The 16,266-nt window shown below is 39.7% G+C and overlaps 1 protein-coding gene across 1 annotated transcript; it reads right to left on the bottom strand.

Moving 5' to 3' along the window:
• Positions 1 to 6,044: 6,044 nt before the first annotated feature.
• LOC114294941 (putative ripening-related protein 1) lies at positions 6,045 to 14,604 on the bottom strand. The gene is made up of 2 exons (XM_082868009.1): positions 14,580 to 14,604; positions 6,045 to 6,580 (listed from the first exon to the last, which is right to left on the bottom strand). The coding sequence occupies exons 1-2, from the start codon at positions 14,602 to 14,604 to the stop codon at positions 6,045 to 6,047; spliced, it is 561 nt and encodes a 186-aa protein (XP_082724135.1).
• Between the last annotated feature and the right edge of the window lie 1,662 nt (positions 14,605 to 16,266).

Genomic DNA, 16,266 nt, shown 5'->3' with positions numbered 1-16,266 from the left:
AAAACCTGAATATTAATTTATTAGGTGCACTATAGAATTTATTGTTATACTAAAATATAGTTCCATACGTTGAAGGGATTGAAAATTGTATTTATCTGGTATAGAATAATGACTGTACTGTAATATGTGAAATCTTTTAGACTTCTTGTTTAATGGTCACATCTCTATTGCCGTTGGCATTAAATCACTTGCATGGTTGAATAAGTTTTTATTTATTTATTAGTATTGTACAAGGATGAGATGAAACAAAGTAGACCACAGACATACACGGTTAAAGCTGCAGTCTCAATTGGGTGAAAATTATTTTTGTGCTGCAAAATAAATGAAGACGGGTGCATCGGTTTTAGTTGTTTCTTTGGTTTATGTATAAAACGATCCTTGTTATTTAGGTTTTGTTTGGCTGAGGCGTAATAGCTACGTTATTTGTTAAAGAACAAATACAATTTTGGCTCAATTTTTTTTTTCTTTTGTAGGATAAACGACAATTTTAGGTTCTAAAATATGCATTCTTTGTCTTAGTCTCTCAAGCTTCAATTTTGTCATTTTGATCATTCAATTTGTCAATTTTAGTCAATTTAGTCCTACTTCTAATGTCCGTTAACATTGATAGCTGAAAAAATGTTTTATTCTTAAATAAAATGATAATTTTGGTTCATAAAGTATGTATTTCTTATCATTTTAGTCCCTTAAGTTTTAAATTGTCACTTTGGTCAACAAAAGTGTCGATTTGAGCTAGGACTAAATTGACTTAAATTGTCAACTTTGAGGATCAAAATGACAATTTATAAATTGACTTAAATTGTCAACTTTGAAGATCAAAATGACAATTTAAAACTGGAGGAACTAAAATGACAAGAAACACATACTTTAATGAACAAAACTGTCTTTTAACCATCTTCCTGTTACCAATGTAAACTGACATTAGATTTCGGAGTAAATTAACTCAAATTGACAACTTTGAGGGCCAAAATGACAATTGAAACTTAAGGGACTAAAATAAAAAACAATGCATACTTTAGAGATTAAAACTATTTTTTATCTTTTTTTTTGATAACCGGGTGTTCGGGTCAGTTTATGCGCACCTCAACTAATCCCGGAGCCCTGATGTTAATGACTGGACAAATCTCTAGTGGTCCTAAGGTTTAGAATGTTTGACCTTTATGAGATTCGAACTTTCAACTTCTTGCATAAGAAGTCCTGTGGTTACATTCTCTTATCTTCAACCCTAAGCCTTTACTCGTTTGACGAAATGTTTTTTTTTTTTTTTTTGGTGTCAAAAAGCTCGATTATCTCTATAATGCCAGAAAAAAGTTAGGTTCGTTTTGAGCTAATAAGCTAGTTTTTTAACTAGTCTCAACAAGTCTTGAAATTCCATGTGTTGGGTGTTGTGAATCCCTGATAATTCCATGTGTTCGGTTTTATAACTAACTCTCAACAAGTCTTGTCCTGCTTTTTTCAAATGTCTTAGTTAATTTTCTGTTGCATCACTGGTGTCATAATTTTATTTAGGGGTGTCTCTTGTATTGTGGAAGTGAAGAACAGAGTTATAATCATTTTTTGATCATAGTTTAAATTATAGTGGCTGTGGATGTAATCCTATTATGGGGTGGACAACGTAAATTTTTGTATTATTGTGTGTGATTGATTTGATTTGTTTTCTTATTTCTTATTTTATGTCTCGCAAATCTGATAAGGAATTGCGGATTTCCTAACACCATGTTAATGATTATTTGTATAAATCCAGATAATTGGAGTATAATGAAAGGGACTCTGTTTTCTCAAGTTCAGTTAGGGTTGCAATTGAATCGAGCTGAATAGAATCAAATCGAGCCGAATTTTAGTATGTTTGGACTTGTTTATTAGGATTTTAACGAGTTCGAGTTCGAGCTTGAAATCAATAAAAATTTAACGAATTGAGTTCGAGCCGAGTTGATTTAGCTTAGCTTGACTCGAGTTCGAGCTTGTTCATGGGTCTCAACGAGACAAAAAATTTATAAATTATACTTGCATATTTAAAATCAAAACTTTGATTATACAATTATATATATTAACATATTTAAAAGAAGTCTATTTTATCAGAAAAATAATATCTACCACCACTATTATATAAATATACTATCCATAGTAAACTATATAAGTATATAAGTAACATATTTATTTTATTTTTTATACATCTTTTTACATTATTTAATATATAAATAATAAATGTTAAATGAGCCGAGTTTACTGGCTGAAATTTATGTTTGGGTTTGTTTATTAAAAATTTAATGAGCTTGAATTTGAACGTAAAAAAAATTTAACAAATCGAACTCGAATGAGTTCTTACTAAGTTTAATTTGAATCTATTAACGAACGGTTTTGTTAATTTGCAGCCGTGGGTTCAGTCTAGTTAAATGGCTGAGGTCCAACGAGTCCAACGAGTCCTACAACAGTGGGGCTCAGTGTGGAGCCTTTTGGTCGTCATTGTTGGAAATTTGAAAATTCAATCTGTGAAAATTTATTCATTCACATGGGCCATCACCATCTATAGTCCCTTGGAAGCTCTTAAGAGTAAGAACTGCCTTAGTTTGATTAGAACTTGTCGGTGAACATATGCCTGTTTGGTGCAGCTTAAAAGCTGCTTATTTCAACTTTCAGCTTAATTTAAGTTATTTTGATGTGTTTGGTTTAGCTTAACAATACAGTTTATTACTTTTTGTAAGTCAGAAATCAGTTTATTCTTTGGGTGGGACAGGAGATGCTTAATTTATAAGTCAGAAATCAACTTATGTTCATAGTTATAAGTTATAAGCTGTTAAGACATAAGTTATGAATACTTTCCCACAACTCTACCAAACAGGGCCATTGGATAGAATTTGCCTTGTGCATAGCAGTCAGAGTCATTCTTCTTGCATAGTGCAGGAGGGAGTCTTCCTCTGATATTGCTACTAGGTTTGCAAACCAAAGCCTCAGCTTCTAGAAGTGTGATCAATATAAAAAAAAATGCTCCTAATTTTAACGTTTTCATTTTCTCTCTCTAGCCAATCTCTTTATCTAGACAATGTATTGGCCCCGTTTGGTATAGCTGTTTAAACAGTTTATAGATTATAACTTAACAGATTATAGATTATGACTTTAATCAGAAGTTGTTAATCTGTTTGGTGTACCTGTTGGATTATACATTTAAGTTGCTGAGTAGTGTTTGTTAAATAAACTGTGAAATAATTTTTTCAATTAATTTTTATTTTTTGTTTGTCTACATTTCTCATAAATAATAATAATAATAATCTATAGTCCATTTGAGTCTTTTTCTATTTTTAAAAAAATAAAAAATAAAAAAAATTAAGAGTATAACTATAAATTAAAATGTCCACAGCAGAAGCTGATAATCAGAAGTAAGGGGTGAGCAGCTTCTCAGAATCAGCTTTTTTGAGTTAAAATAAGCTGTTAGAATCAAAAGCTGTTTGAAATAAGTTTAACCAAACAGTCCAAAATAACTTTTTCAAAGCTAAAAGTCATAAGTTGACTCTGAAAAGCTGAAACAAACACCCCATTATAGTGCTTGATATGAAGCATATCTCAAGTTTTAACTATATATAGATCTCATGGTGGAAAAAATACATTGAAGACTTCAAATTTTTTAAGTTTTTATTTTTACAAGTCACGATAGCGGCCATAGACTATTGAGTTAAATAATAACTAAAAGCACTATTATTAGCTTATGAGTTTATGAATTGTATTATAGATTTTATGTGTACTAAATCTTCTAGACTTCTTGTTTAATGTTATCCTATCACATCACATCACAATTTTCATAACCGTTAAAACACTTGACAATTAATAAAGGTGGTTTTTGTTTTTAGTTTTTTTTTTTACAATGATATTTGACTAAATAAACTAAATAATAATAGACATATATTGCCAAAGCTACAATCTCGTTTCTTTTATTTTAGTTGGCTGCAAATCTGGAACGTTTGTAGTAAGAGTTAGAAATGGTGTTTTATTTGGTTAACTAAAAATAACAGAAAAATGAAAAATATTTTGTAAATGAAATCCTCATTCATGTGTGTAAGGAAATGATCATTACTTAGGGTGTGTTTGGTAACTATTTTGTTTTTAATTTTCAACTTTTATTTACGAAAATTTAAAAAATTATCATAAAAACTTGTTTGATAATTTTTTTGATTTATAAATAGTTGTCTCAATTTGTAAATTTGAAAAAAAAGCATATACTCAAAAAATTAGTTTATGTTGATTTTTAAATAGAAATTTAAAAATTTGACTAATAATTTTTTTTAATTAATTTTTTTTAAATATTTTTTTCAGTTATTTTTTTTAAATAATTTTTTTTCAATTAATTTTTTTTTCAAATAATTTTTTTTCAAATAATTTTTTTTAATTATTTTTTTTTCCAATTATAATGTGTATGATTCCATTGTCATAAATAATAAAAAATAAATATAAATATTTTAGGCATGGATAAACATATTCTTTAATTTATGTTTTTAAATTTTTTTAAATATTTTGTTTAAACCAAATACGTTTGTAATTTATGTTTTTAAATATTTTTTTTCAGTTATTTTTTTAAATAATTTTTTTTCAATTAATTTTTTTTCCAATTAATTTTTTTTAACTATTTTTTTTCCAATTATAATGTGTATGATCCCATTGTCATAAATAATAAAAAATAAATATAAATATTTTAGGCATGAATAAACATATTCTTTAATTTATGTTTTTAAAATTTTTCAAACATTTTGTTTAAACCAAATACGTTTGTAATTTATATTTTTTTAAAATAAACAAAAATCAGTTTATAAAATTTTTGTAAACATAAACAAAGTTTATAAAATTTTTGTAAACATAAACAAAAAACGTAAATATTACCAAACACTTTAATAATCATTTTATGCCATTGTATTTTAGTGAATCAGGTAGAGTGTAAGAGTTTTAGGAATCAAAATTCTTGTCTTTAAATTTAAAAATTTTATTGCAAAAAAAATGAGGAAACCAACTTTAACCGTCATGTGAGTTGTCACGAAAGGCCATTCCAAAAGGTTCAAAAAAGACATTTAATGGTTGTTTAGCATGTGCTATAGCACATGTTATTTTAGCGCATTATCGTATTTAGTTCATAATTTTTTTATTTAAGTCACATTATATCTGTATCACATTACTACAAATTCAATCTATATTTCGTAAAAAATCAAAAAATATACTAATTTAGTACTTTACAAACAACTAGTATCAAATTTTGAAAATGTGGCTAATTTGGACTTTGTTGGGAATTGTTATCTATGGCAAATATGAACTTGGGATGGTAGCACACTTTGCCAGATGCTAGGTGCATTTTCAGTCTGTTAAGTGGCCTGGCTTGGCTGCTGTTTAGGGGCCAAGCATTGGTGGTTGCTGCTGTATTGTAGTCTGTGGATTGTATCTTGTATCTTGCTAATTTGTTGGAGTTTGGGTGTTTGATTGGCTTCTCGCCAATCATGGGTCAAGTGCATAGTGCACTCCCCTGATTTGTTGATGTATTGTGGATTGTATCTTGCTTAATCATCAATAAATCCTTATTTTGCCGATCAAAAAAAAAAAAAAAGAAAGTGTTTCGTGTCACTTCGATAATTTAAGTTTCAATTTTGGTAATTTCATTCTTAAATTTTTTAATTTGAGTTAATTTGGTTTAATTTCAAATAAACCGTCTAAATAGCTAACAAAATGATAATAAAATAAACATTTGGTTCAATTCTACCCACACCTTTGAGGTGTGAGACCCATTTTTGATAAATTTTCACAAGACATTGAATAATTTTTTCACCGAATAGATAATCTAAGTGGATATTGCAGGTATAAAACTTATTTGCTTTCAGAATTCATACAACCATGAATTGAGAACATGGAAGCAAGATCAAAGAGTTGAAGACAAGGTATTTTAGCATATATATCACATATAAAGTCAATATAGTTTTTGATTCTCGTAAAATCATTAATTGAGAACATAACACTCATAACAACATGATCAAGTGATGGAGAACTTTTAATTGACTTGAAGTAGCATGAAAGACTTAAGCATCAGACCAAGTAATATTCAACTCGTCCCAATTATCATGAGACACGCCCAAGGCTTTCCACACAGCTTTTGAGGCACTGACTATATTGTTAGCACATGGGGGCTCATAATCATGGTCTGCATCGCAACCCATGGAGGAGTTGCACTCATCAACCACCTTAGCCTTCACACTCCGTCCATTAGCATTTATAGTGATGTAGTTGAGGCACCTTCTCCCTCCGTTATACCATCCAGTTGATAGTGCCACAATTGGTGTGTCACCAGAGTGGTTCTCATTGTCACATGCACATAGACCATCACCATCTACATCCCCTTGGAAGGGGTCAAGAGTAAGAACCGCCTTAGTTTGATTAGAAACTGTAGGTGAACATCTATATATTGGATAGAATTTGCCTTGTGCACAGCAGTCAGAGTCATTCTTCTTGCATAGTGCAGGAGGAAGTGTACCTCTGATGTGGCCACTAGGTTTGCAAACCTGAGCCTCAGCTTCTACACAATATGTCACAAGTCTAAGCAATATAAGAAGAAATGCTCCCAATTTCAAGTTCTTCATTCTCTCTCTGTCTACCCAATTTCTCTATCTAGACAATGTGTTGTAGTGCTTGATATGAGGTATATTTCAAGTTTCTGCTATATATAGATCTCATGGTGAAAAAATACATTGGAGACATCAAAATTTTTAAGTTATAGCCTACTGAGTTGAATAACTAAAAGCCTCATTATTATTAGTTTATGAGTTGCACTATGGAGTTTTGTGTGTACTAAACTTCTAAACTCTTCTTGTTTAATGGCCATCCTATCACATAACATCACAATTTCCATGTCCATTAAATCACTTGGAAGTTAAATAAGATTTATTTTTTTATTTTTAAATTTTACAAGGATTTGATTAAATAAACTAGATAGTAATAGACATATATAGCTGAGAGGGTAATTTTTGGGAAAAATTGGGCCGAGCTGCAAGTTGGGCTTTGAGGCCCAAAACGCGAAGGACTAAGTAAAAAGGGCGTAATGGATACTCCGGCCCAGGAGAGCAGGGTTACTCCGGCCTTGGAGAGACAAAGGTACTCCGGCCCAAGGAGGTGAAATTACTTCGGCTCACAAATGATAAAGTTACTTCGGTTAGAGGATTGTAAATGTACTTCGGTCTGGGAGCAACTTGAAGTTATACCGACCTTAGAGGTATACCAGTTTGGGAGTTATACCGGTCGAGAGTCGTTGGTTCGGTCCAAACACACCATGGGTTGAACAGATGAGAAACCGATATAAGGAAGAGTAAAGGGAAGGGCTGAACTAAGGTTAGTTCGGCCTACTTTACCTCGGTCAAATGGTAGTTCGGCCATGGAGAAAACCATCCCACTTGGTTTAAGCAGTGGGGGAGGGTGTAAAAGGATAAGCATTATCCTTAGGAGTATGAATCCTAGGAGGACTCTGTAAGTAGAAATACAAGTCCTACTAGGATTGTGCCACGGGAAACTTATAAAAGCCCACAAACATCACCTTGGAGGAGGTAATTGAACATTATTCTTTCTGAGAGCATAAAACTTTGTCTACTTGTCAAGCTTACTGACTTAGGCATCGGAGAGGTTTCCGGCACACACCCGCCGGCTAGCTTACGTTTGTGTTTTCAGGTAACAAAGCGACGTCGTACGGAGGAGCGTGAACTTGGTCAACAGGATTATACGAGGAGAATTATTTCCTCCCCGTACAATTGGCGCCGTCTGTGGAAACAAACAGACAAGAACAAAAACCTCTTGACTAAGCTCCTCCTGTTCTCAATCAATGGCACACATTGAAGAACTACCGCAGTCCGCCGTCGACGGGCTAACTCCAGACGGGGGCGCAAGGCGAGAAGGATTACCCTCTGTCCCTCCTATGGCAGATCTGGAGCCCCAACAACATAACTCCAGGAGGAGTGGCAGGGGAAGGCGGAATAGCAGCCCTCGTCACTCTCAAAGTCCTGACAGGCAAAGGAGGAGGGTTGATCCTCAAGTCCTGGAAGATCGCGTGAAGGAGCAAGATGAACTAATTCGAAAGATGGCGGCGGACATGGAGGCTTTGAAACGCCAGATGAAGACTAAAGATATGGCGACAGGAGAGGGGCGCAAGCACAAGACGCCCCCTCGCCACTTAGAGAATCATAGTAGGAATACTACACCCTCCCAAGGAAGGAGCAGAAGCCTCAGGACAGGCGACACTCATTCTTTATCTTCCAGAACTCGTCACTCCAGATCTGAGAGGACGAGATCCGAAAGATCATACACTGAAGGAAGCACGTATTGGCCTTCACATTCACACCAAACCAGATCTAGACAAACAGAGCTGCCCAGGTCATCCGACTTACGAACCGTGCTCGAAGAAAAAGCACGATGCAAGGAGGATGCCAGGGTAAGGGATCCACACCGAGTTTCGGCCTTACAACGGTTGGCTCCTCGGACGCATGGAAGTGTCGAGGTTGGAATGCCAATACCGCGACCGGCCTACGAACCAACGGACAAGGCATTGGCAAGACTACAGACTTCGCCGTTTGTCCCAGCGATCGAAAACGCGCCCCTACCATCAGGCTTCCTTCAGTCGAAATTCAATACATATGAAGGGAAGACGGACCCGTATTCACACCTGAGCCACTTTCGCCAAGTCATGGCTGTGTACAGGCGAAACGAGGCCTTAATGTGTATACTCTTCTCGTCAAGTCTTGGCGACCTAGGCTTGACTTGGTTCGAAAAGCTCCTAGAGGGCAGCATAGCCTCCTGGGCCCAATTGGCAGAAGCGTTCGTAACGAGGTTTCGAACAAACACTAAAACGCCGGTGGAGATAGACCAGTTACTCTCCATCGACATGGGTGAAAAAGAGACCCTCAGATCTTACAATAGTCGCTACTGGGAGACATTCAACCAGATTGGAGACTGCCCCACCAATCTAGCCATTGCGCAATATAAAAGAGGCCTTCCAGTAGGGAACAGACTAAGGGATTCGATTACCATGACGCCACCCCTCACCATGGAGGCCCTGATGGAAAGAGTGCATCAGCACATCAGGGTAGAAGAGGATGGCGCACGTGCAAAAACAAAATCTAGTACAACCACAGTACCTGAAAAGAAGACCTCAGCAAAGGTCAATACAGTAGATCGACAGAATAAAAACGGGCGTGGCAGACGAGATAACGGAGAAGACCCAGACAAAAGATGGTTGAGAATCCGCACTGCCATAACAACGGTGTTCAAAAAACCAATATATCGGATTCTGAGCGAAATAAAAGACGAGCCTTTTGTCAAGTGGCCGGCCAAGCTAGGGGAAGCTCAGAAAAATTACGATGACAGATCACGGTGCACCTTCCACAAAGAAAAGGGGCACCGAACTGAGAATTGCACGCCACTAAGACAGCACTTGGAAGAATTGGTGGTAGCAGGCCACTTGGACAAATACATTGAAGGAGAGACGCAACCGGCCCCCCAAGATCATAATAACCATCCCAACAGAATGCCAATCGACGCCCCACCACAAGGCATCATCAATGTAATACATGGAGTCTTTGAACCTGAGCGTGTATGCGAGCTCAGGGGATCAATAAAGAAGGCTGAGCACTTCAGGGAAGTGTTAAGTGCCCAACCTGCCGCCAAGAAGGGGAAGACAGAGGCAACAAATGTCATGTCCTTTTCGGATAAGGACTTGGATCGAATATACTGTCCTCACAATGATGCGCTGGTCGTCACTCTTCGAGTCAAGGATTTTGACGTTAAGCGGATTTTGATTGACCAGGGTAGTTCATGTGAGATCATGTACTACGACACATTCAAGCAACTGAAGCTGCAAGACAAAGACTTGGCGCCTGCAGTTTCTCCCCTGATTGGATTCAACTCCATGCCAGAGTGGCCTGTCGGCAAAATAATCCTTCCAGTCAGAGCAGGGAGTGTAACAAAACAAGTGGAGTTCTGGGTATTGAAGGTCCCCTCCACATACAACATCATCTTGGGCAGAACATGGCTGCATGCCATGCGTTCGGTAGCATCGTCATACCATCAGGTAATGCGGTTTCCCAACGACACCGGCATAATTGAAGAAGTCTATGGCGATCAGATCATGTCAAAACAATGCTTCGCCACAGCGAATGGAAGCCGAGCTGCCAAAGGATACGTTCATTCGGTGGAAGAACCAGAGAGTAATGAACTATTCGCGGACGTCGGCAAAGAGGCTGATCAGAAAGCGGTGGAGGACTTGGTGGAGGTAAAAATAGATGAGAAGAACCCGGATAAGTTCTTCTTGCTTGGCTCATCGTTGTCCAGCACTGAGAGATTAGAGGTCTTGGAATTCTTGACCTCTAATATCGAAGTGTTTGCCTGGACACCTTACGACATGCCAGGCATTGATCCAAACTTCATCAGTCACCAACTCAATGTCCACCCATCCGCCAGACCTGTCATTCAATGCACACGCAGATCGGCACTCCACCACGCCGAAATAGTGGCAGAAGAGGTAGGCAACCTGCTGGAGGCAGGAGCAATAAGGGAAGTGCACTACCCAAGATGGATCTCCAACACAGTCGTAGTGCCAAAAAAGAATGGTAAATGGCGTGTCTGCGTCGACTACAAAACAGTCAACAAGGCGTGCCCAAAAGATAGCTTTCCTCTACCAAGGATAGATCAACTGGTGGACCTAATGGCAGGGCATAACCGACTTAGCTTTCTGGATGCATACAGAGGCTACCACCAGATCGCCATGCATGAACCAGACTAGGAGGTCACATCCTTCACAACACCAAGGGGGTTATATTGCTACAAGGTCATGCCCTTTGGCCTAAAGAACGCAGGGGCAACATTCCAAAGGATGGTCACCAAGATGTTCGAACCATTGTTAGGCAGAACAATGGAGGCTTACATCGACGACATGGTGGTCAAAAGCAAGGATGAGAATGACCATCTTAAAGACCTAGACGAGATGTTCCGGATCCTGAAGAAACACAAATTGCGCCTCAATGCGTCCAAATGCGCATTCGGAGTTGGATCTGACAAATTCTTGGGCTTCCTGGTGACCAACCGAGGTATAGAAGCAGACCCCTCTCAGATCAAAGCAATCCAGGAGTTGGAGAGACCAAACTCGGTCAAAGAAGTGCAGCATCTCACTGGTATGGCGGCTGCACTCAACCGGTTCATAAGCAGGTCATTAGACAGACTACGACCATTCTTCCAAGCTTTAAAGTCCAAGTTTGAGTGGGATGAAGAATGCGACCAAGCTCTGGAAAGCTTGAAGGAATACATGTCTTCCCCACCACTACTTGTTACTCCAGTACCCGGTGAAGAACTCTTTTTGTACCTAGCAGTCTCTCAGCACGCAGTCAGCGCAGTGTTGGTTCGTGCAGAAGGAATACAACACTTGCCCATCTTTTACGTCAGCAAGACATTATTGGGAGCCGAAACAAGGTACTTGCCCCTGGAGAAACTGGCATTAGCACTAATGATGGCATCCAGAAAGTTGGCGCACTACTTTCACGCCCACACCATAGTTGTCCTCACAGCCTTTCCATTAAAAGCTCTGTTTGAAAGGGCGAACTTTAGTGGGGGAATTTTGAAGTGGGCAGTAGAGTTGGGACAATTCGACATTAAGTTCCAACCCAAGACCGCAATAAAAGCCCAATCTTTGGCAGACTTCGTCGCAGAGTTTACTCCTGGAAGTCATCATATCTGCCCAGTCGACCTAACTGACACAACCGAACTAGGGACAGAAGTTGATGCCGGAATAGCGCAACCCCTAGTGGAAGGTAGTCAATCAAGTACCAAGGCAGACCATACTAAGGACAACAAGGAAGAGGCAAACAAAGGCTCACCAACAGTTCAAATAGAAGATGAAGGGCAGACAGCCAACATGGACCTTGAAGAAAACACCATTCTTGACCTCACGACATCATCTGATCCTTCCACTTGCTGGAAACTATTCGTTGGAGAGATGTGGAAGCTCTTTGTGGATGGAGCATCCAACCGACATTGTGCAGGGTTTGGCATAGTCCTCATCTCTCCAGACGGCCTGGTTATAGAGCAAGCAATCAACCTTGGCTTCCCAGCATCCAACAACGAAGCGGAGTATGAGGCGCTTCTCGCAGGACTCTAGTCAGCACACTTCATGAAAGCAACCGAACTAATGGTATACAGTGACTCTCTGCTGGTGGTAAACCAAATTTCTGGCGAATACGAAGCAAAGGACGACAGAATGGCCAAGTACCAAGAGTTAGTCAGAACAGAGATCAAGAAGTTTGATGTGGTAAGGATAGAACAAATTGGCAGGGAGGAAAACTGCCGAGCGGACGAACTAGCAGGCCTGGCCTCAATGGCAGACACATCAATCCCTCATCCATTACTCATCGACTTCTTACCAAGACCAAGCATAGAAGACCTAGAAGCAGAAGAAGTATGTTGTGCAGAGTTAGGCCCTTCTTGGATGGATCCCATCATCCTGTTCCTGAAAGACGGCATCCTACCAGAAGAGAAAAAAGAAGCCAACAAAATAAGGGCAAAGTCGCAGCGATTTTGGCTATCTCCATCTTTGGCATTATACAAGAAGTCATTCTCTGGGCCTTACCTCAAGTGCGTTTATCCCAGCAAAGTAGAAGCATTCTTGTTCGAAATACACGAAGGGGTGTGTGGAAGTCATCAAGGGGGAAGGTCGCTCGCTTACAGGGCTATTTCGCAAGGATATTGGTGGCCATATATGCAAGCAGACTCAGAAAAATATGTAAAAAAGTGTGAAAAATGCCAAAAATTCGCGCACCAAATACATCAACCAGCAAGGGAACTCCTACCATTAACTAGCCCATGGCCTTTCGCAATGTGGGGCTTGGACATAGTAGGACCACTTCCAACAGCGCCCGGGGATAGAAAATTCTTTCTCGCAGCAACAGACTACTTCACAAAGTGGGTGGAAGCAGAAGCATTGGCGTCAATCAAAGAAAAAGACGTGAAAAAGTTTGTTTGGCAGAATATCATCACTCGGTTTGGTATACCAAAAGCTCTAATCTCAGACAATGGAACTCAGTTTGACGGCAGTATCTTTAGAAGCTTTTGTGAAGAATACAAGATAGAGTTCTACAATTCTACACCGGCATATCCTCAAGCAAATGGGCAAGCTGAAGCATCAAATAAAGTCGTCTTGGATGGCCTGAAGAAAAGGCTAGAGAAAGCAAAACGCAAGTGGGCAGATGAACTTCCTCACGTCTTATGGGCTTACCGCACCACGCCTCGGCGATCAACTGGAGAAACACCATTCTCCTTGGCCTATGGAATGGAAGCAGTGATCCCACTAGAAGTCGGCCTCCCCACAATTCGAAGCGAAAATTTTGATCCAGACCTAAATGGAGAAGCCATAGCCTTAGAACTCGACCTTGCAGAAGAAAGAAGAGAAAGAGCACTAGTCCACATCGCCTCATACCAACGAGAGTTAATCAGAAAATACAGCAAAAAGGTACATCCAAGACAATTCAAGATTGGGGATTGGGTACTACGCAAAGTAATGGGAAACACCATGATCCCAGGAGACGGCAAGTTAGGCCCAAATTGGGAAGGTCCTTATAAGGTGGTTGGGTTAGCAGGCAAAGGGGCATACCACCTAGAAGACAAGGATGGCAAGGCAATCCCTCGGCCATGGAATACGGCCAATCTCAAGTTATTTTACTTTTAGCTTTTCTTCCTCAAACATATGTAGTTTCTTTTTCCTTCAATAAAACAAGCAATTCTTTTTTACCACAAGTTATTTTTTGTTAGCTTTAGTAAAGATTAAGTATATTGCGAGCATTCTATTCTAAGTTAGCGGGAAAAACTAACTTAGAGGTTGGCTGAATTAAACCAACACCCTTCCTAAGCCCAGGATAAGGATCCAGGCTGCAGGACATTTGGTCGGAATAACCAAATACTAGAAGTTAGCTGGAAAAACTAACTTCGATGGTTGGCTGGAATAAATCAACTCTTGTTACTCTTCAGCCGAAATAAGTACATGGCTGAAGAATGGTTGGCTGGAATAAACCAACTCTTGTTACTCTTCAGCCGAAGTAAGTGCATGGCTGAAGAGTGGTTGGCTGGAATAAACCAACTCTTATTACTCTTCAGCCGAGGTAAGGGTAAGGCTGAAGAGTGGTTGGCTGGAATAAACCAACTCTTATTACTCTTCAGCCGAAGTAAGGGTAAGGCTGAAGAGTGATTGGCTGGAATAAACCAAAACTTGTTACTCTTCAGCCGAAGTAAGGGTAGGGCTGAAGAGTGGTTGGCTGGAATAAACCAACTCTTATTACTCTTCAGCCGAAGTAAGGGTAAGGCTGAAGAGTGGTTGGCTGGAATAAACCAACTCTTGTTACTCTTCAGCCGAAGTAAGTGCATGGCTGAAGAGTGGTTGGCTGGAATAAACCAACACTTTGTACTCCTCAGCCGAAGTAATCATATCGGCTAAGGAGTGGTTGGCTGGCAAGTATAGTTTAACCATCTAAAACCGAAATAACAGTTGGAGTAACTGAAGCATTACAAAGTACAGGCATACCCATCAGAACCGGAACAAGAGTTGAAGCAAAATTTTTTCATTCAAAGAAAAGTCATTACAAAGGGGCATAGTTCGGTTACAAAAAAAAAGAAAAAATACAAAATCAGGAAAAGAGTTCTTCAATATCAGCATCAAAACCTGCATCACCACCAACTTGAAGACCGGCTTCTGGAGGGAGCTCATTCACAATGGGGAGAGTCACTTCGGCTGGAACCACGGTTTCACTGGGAAGATCAACAGTTAGGTCTTCAACAGTGGCTGGCTGGTCTACATTATCGACCGGAGTATCTTCAGAAGAGGAGTCATCGGAATCTGAGTCTTCCAGAAACTCTTGCTGCAGGGTATCGGCATACTCCGCAAGGGACTTCGGTATAAAATAGTCTGGAGGGTTGAAGACCTCGGTCTGTTGGTCATGACCGAGCTGCTCAACAGCCGCCCTCCAGCCACATTTGAAGAACAACTCCTTGGCAGCATCGCATTGTTTCACATAGGCTTCCTCCGCCTTCTTGTAGCCCTGCTTGTAACCCTGCTTTTCGGCTCCCTCCGCACTCTTTTTTAGTTGGCTTATTTCGGTATCCTTTCTCTTTTCCAGCTTTAGCAGCTCACGCAGATATTTGTCTTTCATTGCAATGGCTGCTTTTTGCCTCTCCGCTTCAGCCGAGCTAACCAGATCGGCAAGTCGACCGTTCTCTGCTAGAAGCTCGGTCATTTTCCTTTCGGCCTCCGCTAGTTCGGCCGCCTTTGCCTCTGCTTCCGCCATTGCTTGCGTTGTGGTTTTTCTTAGTTCTTGGACTTTCTTGTATGTAATATTGTTCTTTTGTAAGGCCTGGCAAAACAAAGATTTCCTGTGAGCCGAAGTAAAAGTTGAAAAAATTTAGGCAGAAAAAACAGACAGAGCTACTTACCAAGATCATGGACTTGGAAGCAGACCGAATTGACTTCATTTCGGTGTTCAGTTGCTTCAAGTGGTGCTCCATGTCCTTGGGGAGGCACACACTTTTGGCCAGGTTAAAGGCCAATTAGTGGTCTTTTTCAGCCACGACCGAGTCAGTAGCTTTGATGTCTCGGTCGTTGAAGGTCAGCGGTGGAGCCCACTTCGGAGATTCAGCTCGGTCAGTTTGCTCCGGTTGGGGGGAAGGTTCAGGACTTCGGGGGATGGATTCAACCTCATCAACAAGTGGCTGTTCGGTCGATGTAGATCGGGCGCGTTTGGAAGGGCGGGATGAAGAAGGCCGTTGAGAAGGGAGGGCCACAACGGCAGGCTGCGCCTCAATCGTCGGTGGTACTTCGGCTCTGGTTGTCGAGGTCAGAAGGGCCCTAACTCTGCTTTTCTTTGCCATCTCTTCTTCAGCAGTTAATGGGACAAGTCGTATTTCTGGTAAGGTTGGGTCCGGTTTTGGTGCTTCCTCAAGAAGGAAATCGGTTACTCTTGCTTTTCGGCGACCGCTATATCGGTAGGTCGGTTCAAAGTTTAGAAGCTTGGCCCAACTTCTTTCTTTAATCCGTAGTGCGGCTCGCAAAATCGCAAGGTTGGGATAGCTATACAGGGAACGGAGGTGGGCGAAATCTGCAAAAAAGAGAAGTGTTAGTTCGTTCAATAGACCAAAAAACTGAAATAAAGTACAAGGAAGAAGACCAAAGTCAAATTACCGAGCTCTCCCTTTTTCCAATTTATAAGTCGGCCAGGAATTTGGGCTTGAAAG

Source organism: Camellia sinensis, chromosome 5 (assembly GCF_055761805.1).
Source record: "Camellia sinensis isolate YWXY chromosome 5, ASM5576180v1, whole genome shotgun sequence".
NCBI lineage: Eukaryota > Viridiplantae > Streptophyta > Magnoliopsida > Ericales > Theaceae > Camellia > Camellia sinensis.
This window is presented reverse-complemented; position numbering and strand designations above follow the sequence as displayed.

What these genes read in the sequence shown, in the direction of transcription:
- LOC114294941 (XM_082868009.1), bottom strand. Translation starts at nt 14,604, where the DNA reads ATGAAAAAATTTTGCTTCAACTCTT. An exon ending in AAAATTTTGCTTCAACTCTT is followed by an intron (nt 6,581 to 14,579) that starts GTTCCGGTTCTG and finishes TGAAATTGGGAG; the next exon opens with CATTTCTTCTTATATTGCTT.